The sequence below is a fragment of the Pristis pectinata genome, chromosome 21 (genome assembly GCF_009764475.1).
Source record: "Pristis pectinata isolate sPriPec2 chromosome 21, sPriPec2.1.pri, whole genome shotgun sequence".
In the NCBI taxonomy this organism is placed as follows: domain Eukaryota; kingdom Metazoa; phylum Chordata; class Chondrichthyes; order Rhinopristiformes; family Pristidae; genus Pristis; species Pristis pectinata.
Window position 1 is genome coordinate 2898227 of NC_067425.1, and position 12666 is coordinate 2910892.

At 51.5% G+C, this 12666-nt stretch overlaps 1 protein-coding gene across 5 annotated transcripts in view; it reads left to right on the forward strand.

Annotated features, from left to right (window-relative positions):
• Positions 1–12666, forward strand: part of LOC127581456 (protein KIAA0100-like) — a 56652-nt gene that overhangs the window by 39477 nt on the left and 4509 nt on the right. For 4 of the 5 annotated variants that reach the window (XM_052035885.1, XM_052035886.1, XM_052035887.1 and 1 more), the window contains 9 exons: positions 131–252; positions 1621–1776; positions 2266–2387; positions 3661–3841; positions 7039–7125; positions 9066–9176; positions 10056–10188; positions 10353–10486; positions 11444–11545. In XM_052035885.1, the coding sequence (XP_051891845.1) occupies positions 131–252; positions 1621–1776; positions 2266–2387; positions 3661–3841; positions 7039–7125; positions 9066–9176; positions 10056–10188; positions 10353–10486; positions 11444–11545 (1148 nt within the window). Of the gene's footprint in view, positions 1–130; positions 253–1620; positions 1777–2265; positions 2388–3660; positions 3842–7038; positions 7126–8036; positions 8288–9065; positions 9177–10055; positions 10189–10352; positions 10487–11443; positions 11546–12666 lie in introns of those variants that run through there. The other variant, XR_007957955.1, reaches the window with a different exon arrangement.

The following is a 12666-nucleotide window of genomic DNA, read 5'->3' on the forward strand; positions in this document are numbered from 1 at the left end:
GCAGGGGAGTGACTGGCTGGAGTTGATAACTGTGTGGGAGAGACTTGCAGGGGATCTGGTAAGTTGCAGGTATTTTACTTCTGCTATATTTGCTGCACTGCTTTTCACTCCGAATACAATCCACATTCAGGTGCCGTGGACACATTCACCCTGATCCATCACGACCTGGAGATATCCACCAACCCAGTGCAGTATGCCATGATCCTGGATATCGTCAACAACCTGCTCCTGCTCGTTGAACCAAAACGCAAAGTAGGTTTGCACGCAGAGATGGATAATTCTGGGATCACCTACGGCTGATTGAGTGAGTGTGGATGTTAGGGAGTTCGTTCCTCAATTCCAGAAACAAGAAAACAACTTGTGTGGTCCTGCAATTGGAAACACTCAGCAGGTCAGGCAGCACCTGAGGACGGAGAGACTGAGTTAACATTTCACGCTGATATTTCATTAGATTCACCCTTAGTTTATTGTCACACACACCAGGGTGTGATGAAATGCCTCGCTCACGTGAAGCTTACAGAGTAAACATTGTACATGGTAAAGTAAATGAACAATAACTGTGAGGAACACACAACAGCAGAATGGTGCAAAGATTGTGGTGCAATCTGAAGTAGTGCAAACATAAATGCTGAAGTGACAGTAACAGAGTAACCGAGAGAGGTAGAATTAAGAGTCTGAGAACGTGGTAGCAACACCAGGAAGGAGATGTGAAAGAGGTGATTGATTCAGAAGTCTGACACGTTTAATCATTACCAAAATGGTTACTGGCTTGCAGCCAGAGTTCTGGGCTACTGATGCAGAGATGTGGCTGGGAATGTCACCAGGGCAGCTGCACAATTTAAGTTCCAGTAACCGACTAAATCTGGAACTAAAAGTTTTGATTCCAGTTATTTCTCCGAAACAAACAAAATTCATTGATTGGTGGATGTTGGTGTGAGATTTTCAATGGCTGGAGATTGAGAACCAAGAGTCAGAGTTTTAAAGTAAGGGGCCAGCCTTTCAGGACTGAGTTGAGAGGAAATATCTTCATCTGCATTGACCCCAGTGGGCCATGAAAGATCAATTGCTGGAAATGTCTGTGATGCCTCACCCAGTCAAATGATGTATTATCACTCAGCCTTAGTGATCCTATAAAGTATTCTACAGTGAGGATCGGTGTGTATGTGTGTGGGACCCGTCCCTCAGTGAGGATCGGTGTGTGTGTGTGGGACCCGTCCCCCAGTGAGGGTCAGTGTGTGTGTGTGTGTGTGGGACCCGTCCCCCAGTGCGGGTCAGTGTGTGTGTGTGTGGGACCCGTCCGCCAGTGAGGGTCAGTGTGTGTGTGTGTGTGTGTGGGACCCGTCCCCCAGTGCGGGTCAGTGTGTGTGTGTGTGTGTGTGGGACCCGTCCCCCAGTGCGGGTCAGTGCGGGTCAGTGTGTGTGTGTGTGGGACCCATCCCCCAGTGAGGGTCAGTGTGTGTGGGACCCGTCCCCCAGTGAGGGTCAGTGTGCGTGTGTGGGACCCGTCCCCCAGTGAGGGTCAGTGTGCGTGTGTGTGGGACCCGTTCCCCAGTGAGGGTCAGTGTGTGTGGAGTGCCTGTGAGAGGACAGTTGCTGGTTACACCTTTGTCCTGATTGCAGGAGCACAGTGAGAGGAAGCAGAGAGTCCGGTTCCAGCTGGAGATCTCCAGCAATCCAGAAGAGCAGCGGAACAGTATCCTACACCTACAGGATGCTGTCAGGATGCACGTCACCCGGATCCGGCAGCTGGAGAAACAGATCTACCTGATCGTCAAGGTAACCACCCCTCTCTCCTCTGTCCGGAATGTGGAACGGGCACTGTCACAGCCCAGAGCAGTGGCAGTGAGTGTAGGGAGTGTTAACAGGCACAGCACAGGAATCCTGTGGGATACGTGTTGGGCATTGAGTGACTCACTTCAGACACATGGTGTGGCCTGGGTTTAGGGAGCATTGTAATGTAGGGGTTGGGAGGGAGTATCAGATCCTCCCAGGGTCAAATACCAATGACACTCCCTCACTGCCCCTCCCTCGGTGCAGTGCTCTCTCAGTAATGCCCCCCCCTCAGTACTGCCCCTCCCACAGTGCGGCCCTCCCTCTGTACTGTTGTGGTCTGGATTTCTGCCCCGAGTCTCCTGGCTTGAACTCACGACCTCTCTCTGGGAGGTGTGGGAGAGGGAACGTCACCACTGGAGGCACAGATTTGGTGTTGCTGTGAACTGTGGAGGTGTTGTGCTGGATGAAGGTGATTGGTTTGTTCTGTTTCAGTCACTACAGGACGACAGTAGGAGCACCGCGCTGTTGAACCAGAGCCACGACCTGCAGATCCGGCTGAACCAAGAGAAGACAGATCTACAGGCCAAGAGCGAGGAGCTCAACATTCTTATCAGGCAAGTGTGGAGCTCTCTCCCTGCCCTGCAGTTTAACATCGGAAATGTGTGCTGTCCTGTTGCACTGTTGCATTTCCATTACTCTGACACGGACCTGTGTAGTTACCCTTCCATATTGTGGTTCTGCACTGCCTTGGCCAAATATAAAACAGAAATGCTGGAGTAATTTACTCCATCTATCTCCCCTGGAGACTGCATTTTAGTGCTCCCATATACACAAACTATCAACATCCACTTACCCCGGTTGTGGTGAAATCACAGCACTTTTACTCTGAGATACTTTGGTCCGAGTTTTGTTTGCTGTGGTTTGTGATATCTCCCTTTAACCAGACTCTGTAGACAGTGAGGGGAGCTCTCTATCCTCTTTCTGAGCAGACGCAAGGACAGATGGGCATTCAGTCCCTTTGGCTTGCTCTGCCATTCATTTCGACCCTGCTGCTCTGTACACCTATACTCCTAGCTTCATATCCCTTGGCAACAAGGGTCCATCGATCTAACTCAGGAAAACTCCTGGCAGCCATTGTTGTGTCAAAGAATTTCATATTTTCACAGCTCTCTGTTACTTCCAAACCATCTGCATTATTTCTGAGAGGGTTACAGAGACATGGAAGGGTTTAGGGACTGGAGGGGGTTACAGAGATGAGGGGAGTAGGGGCCAGAGGGGGTTACAGAACAGGAGGGGTGCAGGGGGTGGAGGTTACAGAACAGGGAGGTAGGGGTGTAGGGGGTAAACTAATCCGACACTTATCCCATTTTATTCTTCCCACATTCCCCTCACCCCTCCCAGATCCTCCCACCTACCTACACACTGGGAACAGTTTACAGCGGCCAATTAACCTACCAACCTGCACGTCTTTGGGATGTGGGAGGAAACCAGAGCGCTTGGGGGAAAGCCACACGGTTACAAGGAGAACGTGCAAACTCCACACAGACATCAGCAGTGTCAGGATTGAACCCTGGTGTCTGGCACCACCGTGTCACCTACACTTCAGCAATACTCAGCAAGTCTCAGAACTGCTGTTTGAGTTTTTGTCATCCCCAGCTCGCTCAGACTTGCATTGGAAGTACTTCTGCAGCATTTGCAGGTCTTGTTCCAAAGCAAGTTGAGGAAGTTTTGATGTGCCGTAGAAAGGCAACTGTGTCTCAGTTACTATTTTGTTGGCTGTAAGAAACGTGTCAGTCCATTTGTGCACAGCAAGCTCCCATTATCAGCGGCCCTGCAGCTTCAGAGTTGCCCTTGCCCTGTGACCCTGTCTGACCCTGTGCCTTTCAGGTGTTTCAAGGACTTCCAGCTCCAGCGGGCAAACAAGTTGGAGCTCCGTAAGCAGCAGGAGGACGTGAGCGTGGTGCGGCGCACCGAGGTTTACTTTGCCCAGGCTCGCTGGCGCTTGACGGAGGAGGACGGGCAGCTGGGCATCGCTGAGCTGGAGCTGCAGCGGTTCCTGTACAGCAAGGTAGTGGGGAATGCCGGGCGTTGCTGGGGAATGGCAGCGGCTGATAGAGGGGGATGTGTGCGGGGTTCTCTTGGTGATCACGTACAGTGCAGACGCAGGCCCTTCAGCCCATTGTGTCTCTGCTGACCATCAATTAACCACAGGCTGAAACCCTCTCGTCCAACATCTGTGATCTGACAACTCCCATGGTCCGGCATCCTTTGAATCTGTACTATAGATCGGTACTAATTAACTCATCCTAACTGAGATCTCAAATTAACCTAAAACCTATAATAATCTGCAGCTAACTTAAAAGGACCTGAGGGGCAACTTTATCACACAGAGAGGTCAGTGGTGGAGGTGGGTACAATTAGAATATTTAAAAGACACTCGGACAGGTACATGGACAGGAAAGGTTTAGAGGGATATGGGCCAAATGCAGGTGATGGGATTAGCTCAGGTAGGTACCATGGATGAGTTGAGCTGAAGGGCCTGTTTCTCTGCTGTGTGACTCTAATTAACCTCCCAGAGCGACCTTTGGGATCTCAGCCGACAGCGTTTCCGACTTTGGGATATAGAGAATTCTCGGAACTCTTGTGTGACCCGGGGAGTGTCTGTACTTAAAAAGAACAGTTCCCTGCTCAGTCCAAGATGATGGGCGCCAATGTCTGTCGTCTGGATTTTCTGCATTGCGGAACCTATCAGGTCCCAAGGGTGCTGGACTAGAGAGTTTCAACCTATGATCCCATTTCCCAGCACGTTTCCCAGCCTTCCAAGTCTTGACGATTCAAGGTGCTCCTTAAGTATCATGAGTGTCTCTGGCTGAGCATGGTGGAGTCAGTGTGTCCTATCTAACCTCTGGGTGAAAAAGGTTCTTCTGCAGATTCTTGCTAAACCTAGTAACCCCTTACCCTAAAGCTGGACTCTCTGGACTCTGCCATGGGGAAATCTTTCCTACTTTCTCCCGTCATGACTGTCATAATTTTGTACACCTCCATCTGGTCCCCCCTCGGTCTTCTCTGCTCCAAGGAAAACAACCCAGGCTCTCCTGTCTCTCCTCCCAACGGAAACACTCCACCTCAGGCAACATTCTGGGGAATCTCCTGCTGAGTTCCTCCTGCATTTTGTGTGTTGCTATCTGCAGTCTCTTGTGTCTCCTGGTGAATCTCCTCTGCACCCTCTGCCATGCAATCACATCCTTCCTATAAGTGGGTGACCTGAACTGTATAGAGTACTCCAGCTTAAATTCCCTGCTGATAACTTTATGGTGCATCTTTAGGCCACTGCTTTGGAAGGGCTTCCCACCGACAAGGCTGACCTCTCAGGCAGATGAAGCTCACCTCTCCCTTGTGTAGCGGCGACCTGGGTTCAATTCCAGCCGCTGTCTGTAAGGAGTTTGTACGTTCTCCCCGTGTCTGTATGGGTTTCCTCCGGGTGCTTCGGTTTCCTCCCATGTTCCAAAGACGTACGGGTTAGGAAGTTGTGGGCGTGCTATGCTGGCGCCAGAAGCGTGGCGACACTTGCGGGCTGCCCCCCAGAACACTCTACGCAAAAAATGCATTTCACTGTGTGTTTCGATGTACATGTGACTAATAAAGAAATCTCTTATCTTCTCCTCATGTCCCACAATGTGACGGGGGTTATGTTACTGGACTAATGATCCAGTGACATGAGTTCAAATCCCACCATTGTCAGCAGGGAATTTAAGTTCAGTGAATGAAGTACATCAGTATCGCGCTGTAATCAGTAATGGTGGTCAGGAACGTAAGAAACAGAAGGGAGAGTGGGCCATTTGGCTTATCTTGCCTGGCCCACTATTCATAGAGACGTACAGCCCAGAAACAGGCCCTTTGGCACAGCGTGTCCATGCCGACCAAGGTGCCCATCTTAGCTTCTCCCATGTGTCCCATGTCCCTCTAAACCTTTCCTACCATGTCCAAATGTCTTTTGTAATCGTACCTACCTCTATCACTTCTAATGGCAGCTCGTTCCATATACCCACCACCCTCTGTGTGGAAAAGCTTGACTCTTGTCCCCTTTAAATCTTTCCCCTCTCACCTTAAACCTCTGCTCTCTGTATCTTGGACTCCCCTACCCTGGGAAAAAGACTGACCGTTCACCTTATCTATGTCCTTCATGATTTTATAAACCTCGATAAGGTCACCTCTCAGCCTTCAGTGAGACCATGGCTGATGTTTTACCTCACTGCTACTTTCCTGCACTAACCCTTCATCCCTTAATATCTAAAATGTATCGATCTCTGCCTGAATATACTCAGCCCCCTCATAGGTAGGGAACTCCAAAGATTGCAGGTTTCATCTCTCCTCTGTCCTGAACGGCAGGATCTTCGTAACAACCCTGCAGTTTCAGAATATAAACCCATCCGCTTTATTCAAGACCCTTTGGGAAGGGAATTTGCTGTCCTTACTCGTGACTCTAGACCCACCGCAGTGTGGTCGACACTGGCCGGAAATGCTCCAGTGAGACACTTGGTTGTGTCCATGAGAAAGACCGTGGTTGTGCAACAAGGCAGCTCTGCTGACCACCTGCTCCCTCCCCAGATGGACAACAAATGCTGGCCTTGCAAGTGATTCCTTTATAAATCCTTGTATCCCCTCAGTCCCTCCCATCCACCGGCCATCTCCCATCACTGGTAACGGTCTCACACACAGTGGTGGGGTGAGACGTGTTTCACTGAGCATTCCTATCTGGAGAATGAAGCAGCACAGATGGAGGTGCCGTACAGCACAGAAACAGGCCCTTCAGCCCACCAGATCCATGCTGACCTCTCACGCATCCACAGTAAGCCCATTTACCTGCATTAGGATGGCCCCTTCAAGCCTACGCCTTGCTTATTGAAGTGCCTGCCTAAATGTCTCTGAAATATAGTAATTGTATCTGATTCCACAACCTCCTCTGGCAGCAGGTTCTAGATATCGACCGTCCTCTGTGTAAAAAAAAAACCTACCCCCTCAGATCCCTTTTCAAACTCCTTCCTCTCACTCTGTCAATGACCCTACCTTGGAAAAAGGTTCTCCCCATCTCTGCCTCTCATAATCTTGTACATTTTATCAGGTCAATCCTCAATCCCCTTCACTGCAGAGTAAACAAGCCCAGCCTATCCCCAGAACTGGAGTCCTCCAATGCAGGACCCTCCTGGTTGAGCCTAGCCAGGTTGCACAAACCAGGGATTGAACATTGCTTCTTGCTACCAACAGGTGAATAAATCGGATGACACTGCTGAGCACCTGTTGGAGCTGGGCTCCTTCACCATGAACAACCAGCTGCCAAACTCCCTGTACAAGGTAAGCACAATAGCCTGTATTTGTACTGCACATCCTCAACACTCCTGATGATTCATATTTCTCATGTTTCATTTAAACATAGTAAACCATTCAGCCCATTGAGTCTATGCCAGCTCTCAGAGCAATCCCATCAATCCCATTTATTTCCTTCAGTGTCTCCTGATCAAAGTGACAGGGACTCAATTTAACACTGCAGCTGTAAAAGGCCACTAGCGTGCGGCACTCCCCCAGTACCACCCCTTTTCTTTTGTATAAAACATTTATTAGTTAAAAGCACTACAAAAGACTACAAATATCGAATGTGTACATCTAATACAGAAATGATCATCTAATCAACTACAGAACTTCAGAGATTATTGTAAACTGACACCGTGAGAGCACACACACGTCGTTACGTCCGGTACCGCAACACTCAATATTTCATATCAAAATCGTATTGGTATCGTCCACAACGCACGCTATCTCTTGAGCCCACCGAGCGCAGAACTCAGCCAGGGTGCCTGCGGAGACCGCGTGCTCCCTCTCCAAAGACACCCGCGCGCGCATGTAAGCATGGAAGATGGGCAGGCAGGCCGACCGGCCAGAACCTCAGTACTGTGCCCCCCCCCCCCCCCCCCCCCAACAGTGTGGCCCTGCCTCAGTACCGCCCCTCCCTCAGTGCGATGCTTCCTCAGTACCACCCCTCCCACAGTGACAGTCCCTCAGTACCGCCCCTCCCGTGGTGCGGCATTCCTGCACTAACCCCATATTGCTTGATTCCCTTAATATTTGTAAAACAATCGACCCCCGTTTTGAACGTTCTCGGTCCTCTTGTGCCGAAGATTCCAAATATTCGCCACGCTCTGAGTGAAGAATATTCTTGTTATTTCTGTCCTCTGGTTGACTCCTTATTTTGAGACTGTTTTCTCCAGCCAGGGCGAACAGCAACATTTCACCTACCCTGCCGAGCCCCTTAAGAAGTTTTGTATGTTTCAAGGAAATTATCCTTCTGAGCTCAAGAGACTACAATCTAGTCTACCCAATCTCTGCTCACATAACAAGCCTCCCGTCCCAGGAAGCAGACTGGTGAATCTACATCATACTTCCTCTATTGCAAGCGTGTCCTGTGATCAGGCCTGTAGCAATATTTCAAAGCATCTCACGGGGACACTGTGAGAATGAAGTAAGATTTTCTAACCTCACCCTCAAATCTTCTTGCAATATAAGTCAATGTACCGTTTGCTTCACTAATTGTTTGCTGTTACCACATTAACTTTCGGAGGGTTGTGTCCGAGGATGTTGAGATCACTCTGAGTGCTTACACCTTGCTGTAACTCACCACTTAAAAATATTCTGTCTTTTAGTTGGTTTTCCACCAGAGTGGATGACATTGTTTCCCACATTATATTCTGTCTTCCATATGCTCATTATTTAATCTGCCTCTGAAACCTGTTGTCATCTATCTCACAGCCCACACTGCTACCCAGCTTTATTTGATCAGCAAACTTGGATATTTTACACTTGATCCCCTTGATGACCGATGCAGATTGTGAAGAGCTGGGGCCCAGCACCGATCCTTGGGGCACCCCACTGGTCACAGCCTCCTAACCCGAAAATTACCCATGTATTCCTCCTATGTATCCATTAACCAGCCCCCTATTCATAGCAGTGTACCATTCCCAAACCCCTTGTGTTCTAACTGTTCCACAATCTCTTGTGTGAAAGAGGCCTTCTGAAAGTCCAGGTGAACAATCCCACCTGGTTCGTCCTTGTACTCCAGCAGATTTGTCAAACACAGTTTCCCTTTTCAGACACCCATGTTGACTCTGGCCAACCCTATTATTATTTTCTAAGTGCCTTGTGCCACTTCATAAATGACAGATCCCTGTATTTTCAGGAATGGAATGCACTGTAGGACTCCCCGTGCTTTACACTCAGTGTGATGTTTGGGTTTTACTCAGGTGGTGTTACGGCCCCAGAACCCCTCGCAGTCTGCCCGCCAGCTCGCTCTCAGAATCTTCAGCAAGGTCCGGCCCCCCGTGGGAGGGATCTCAGTGAAGGAACACTTCGAGGTAAGCTTCGCGCCAAATACAATTACTGTCCTCATCCAGTCCACCAGCAAACCTCGAGTACGGCACAGAGGATGGACACAAAGAAAGGCTGCCCACCAGTGAACCCATATCACATCTGGAGCACTGCGGACAGTGTTGGTCTCCTTACGGAAGGATGTTAATGTATCGGAAGCAGTTGAGAGAGGGCAGGTTTCTCGTGAGTACAGTCTGATCACTGAGCCACTGAAGGGAACACTAGGCCCAGTGACCAAAAATTTGTTCAAAGAGGTGAGTTTTAAGGGACATCTCAAAGGAGAAGAAACAGACAGCAATCTGGGAAGGGAGTTCCAGAGTTTAGGGTTCAGACCTGCTCACGGGTGGTGACGTTCACTGTGCCCAACAACATTCACAATTTTAAAGAAGATAATCAGGCTCCTGGGTTGAGGAAAGCAGGCCCAGCTCCCTCAGTTCTGACATTATTCTTGTAAACTTCTGCTGCTCCTTCTCCCAGCCTCTCTGCATTCCTTTCTGTAGCACGGGGACCAAACTGTCCGGTAACAGTGTGGCCCAGCCTTGTTCTGTTCAGGTTTCACATAACGTCGCTGCTTTCAGCTCCTGGTTCCCCGAGATGAGTCCCAGTCCTGTGTCGGTCGTTTCACTGGCTATGCTGGCTGTCAGTTTTTGTTTAGTTATCAAGATCTCTCTACTTCTGCCCCCATTCAGTTCCTTACTTCCCCCAGTGCAGACTTCTCCCGACAGGAGGAGGAATCTTTCAAGATCCAGCTGCATAACTGTAGGGGGAGGAGAGCTGGGGGGGCGGGGGGGGATGGGGGTGTGAGGAGGGAACCTTTGCCAGTGGCTGGGGCACTGACCTCGGACCTTTCACGCCCCCGGCTCCAGGTCAATGTTGTTCCACTGACCATTCAGCTCACCTACCAGTTCTTCAAGAGGATGATGGGCTTCTTCTTTCCGGGCCGGAATGTGGAGGAGGAGGAAACGGACGAAGAGGACAAGTCCAAGCTGGTGACCACAGGTGAAGGATGTGGCTCTGGTGTAGGGTGGGGTCCTGGCTGGGGGCAGTGGTGGGGTGTGGAGGTGGGGGGGGTGGGGGTGGAGTGGGCAGTGGGCAGTGGAGTCGGTCACGTTACTGAGCTCTGGCACCGTTCTCACACACCGCCCCTCGGTCTCGCCATACAGGGATCCAGGTGGGCGCGAAGTCTCGGCAACTGATCGCGCCCGACGATACTGTCAGCCTGGGATCGGCGAAAGGCGTCTCGGCGGGATTAAACAGGGGCTCGGGAGTCAGGAGATCCTTTCGGAAGCCTCCAGAGGTGGGTGAGCTGCGGCTGAAGAGTACTGAGAGCACATGTCCATCCACCTCCCTGCACACACCCCTACCCCTCACTCCCCGCTCCCTCCCCCCAGCCCTGCTGAGTCTGGGTGCTGACCGCTGCCTTTCTCTGATCCCTGGTGAACACCAGGACCAGGGGGTTCCCAGACTCCCTGGCTCAGTCTGTCAGTCAGTCCTTCTCACCTCAATTATAAACCATCACCAAGCTTCCAGAACCTTCCCTGGCTCCACCACGCCCTCCATCCCTCTGTATTCCCCTCCGCCATTTGGCCACCAAGGTTCCTGCACCCTCCAAATCCTCCTGCCGTCCCTGATGTTGATGGCACCACCGCTGCCAGCTGTGCCCTCCACTCCCTGGGCCCTGGGATTCCCACATCAACCCTCTGCCTGCCTCACCAAACCTGACCAGGCCTTTGAGCATCTGCCAGGGTACCTTCTGTGGGACAGGGGATCTAGTTGCAGAATTCCTGGGCCTTCCCACATACATTCCCAGCCTGGCTCTTCCTGGTGTCCCATTGCCTGGATGCTGGGAGCAGACACTCTGATCTCCGACAAATTCCTCTCCTCTGCAGAAATGTCAGAGTCTCAGAATTCCCAGATCCTGCTGGAGTTCCTGCCGCTCTCAGCTGTAGGGGCTGATCATTGGGAGCTTCCACAAAGGAGGCCTTAATATCCAAGCCCAGTCCTGCCCACTGACGGCAGGTTGAGAAGGGATTCAGGAATGGGTGTCTCTTGTTCATTTAATTCACCAGCCCAGATCACCCCCACTGATACCCACCAGAGATCAGGCAACTGGGTGTTAACTGGCACAGCACGGTCGGAAACCCCACCAGCAGGCTCTCAGCTGGGTGAAGGTGGATCCCCCAGGTCCCCAGCTCCTGCGCAGACAGCAGCAGAGATGTGCCACAGTGCGAGCTTTCTGTTTTGTTACTTGCAGCATCCAGTGGACGACATCGATAAGATGAAGGAGAGGGCTGCCATGAACAACTCTTTCATCTACGTGAAGATTCCACAAGTCCCTCTGTGCGTCAGCTACAAGGTGAAAGTGCATTTCAGACCCTGCAGATTAAACTGACGCTTTAATTCAACAATGTAGAGGCAGCTTTCCGCTGGGTTAAACCCAGGCTATCCCTGTCCTGGGACTGTGCAGCAGGACAGTGTAGATGGAGCTTCACCCTGTGTCTGACCCCGGGAGTGTGTGACGGGACGGTGCGGAGGGAGCTTCACCCTGTGTCTGACCCCGGGAGTGTGTGACGGGACGGTGCGGAGGGAGCTTCACTCTGTGTCTGACCCCAGGGGTGTGTGACGGGGCGGTGCGGAGGGTCTGACCCCGGGGGTGTGTGACGGGGCGGTGCGGAGGGAGCTTCACTCTGTGTCTGACCCCGGGGGTGTGTGACGGGACGGTGCGGAGGGAGCTTCACTCTGTGTCTGACCCCGGGGGTGTGTGACGGGGCAGTGCGGAGGGTCTGACCCCGGGGGTGTGTGACGGGGCGGTGCGGAGGGTCTGACCCCAGGGGTGTGTGACGGGGCGGTGCGGAGGGTCTGACCCCGGGGGTGTGTGACGGGGCGGTGCGGAGGGAGTTGCTTTGGTTTCTGGGGTAGGTGATGGAATGATTTCCATCCTTCACCACATTCTTCTGCCTGGTTAACAAGGGGATAAGGATTCAGAGGATATCAGGCTGTTCACCCCATCCACTCCATGTTGGCTTTATCTCCCGTTCAAGCCTCCTGGCATCTATCCTCATCTAAATCTCTCATCGTGACCCTCTGTTCCCTCCCCCTCTCACCAGCTTCCCCATCAAGGCTACCCGCCCCAGCCACCCCCTGTGGGAGTGAGCTCCACATTCTCAAGCAGGTTGGGACTTTATTCTTTGGATTGTAGGAGACTGAGGGGTGACCTTATGGAGGTGTATAAAATCATGAGGGGCGTTGATAGGGTGAATGTGTACGGTCTCTTTCCCAGGGTTGGGGAATCAAGAACTAGAGGGCACAGGTTGAAGGTGAGAGGGGAAAGGTTTATAGGGGACCTGAGGGGCAACTTCACGCAGAGGGTGGTGAGTATACGGAACGAGCTGCCAGAGAAAGTGGCTGAGGCAGGTACATTAACAACATTTAAAAGACACCTGGACAGGTCCATGGATGGGAAAGGTTTAGAGGGAT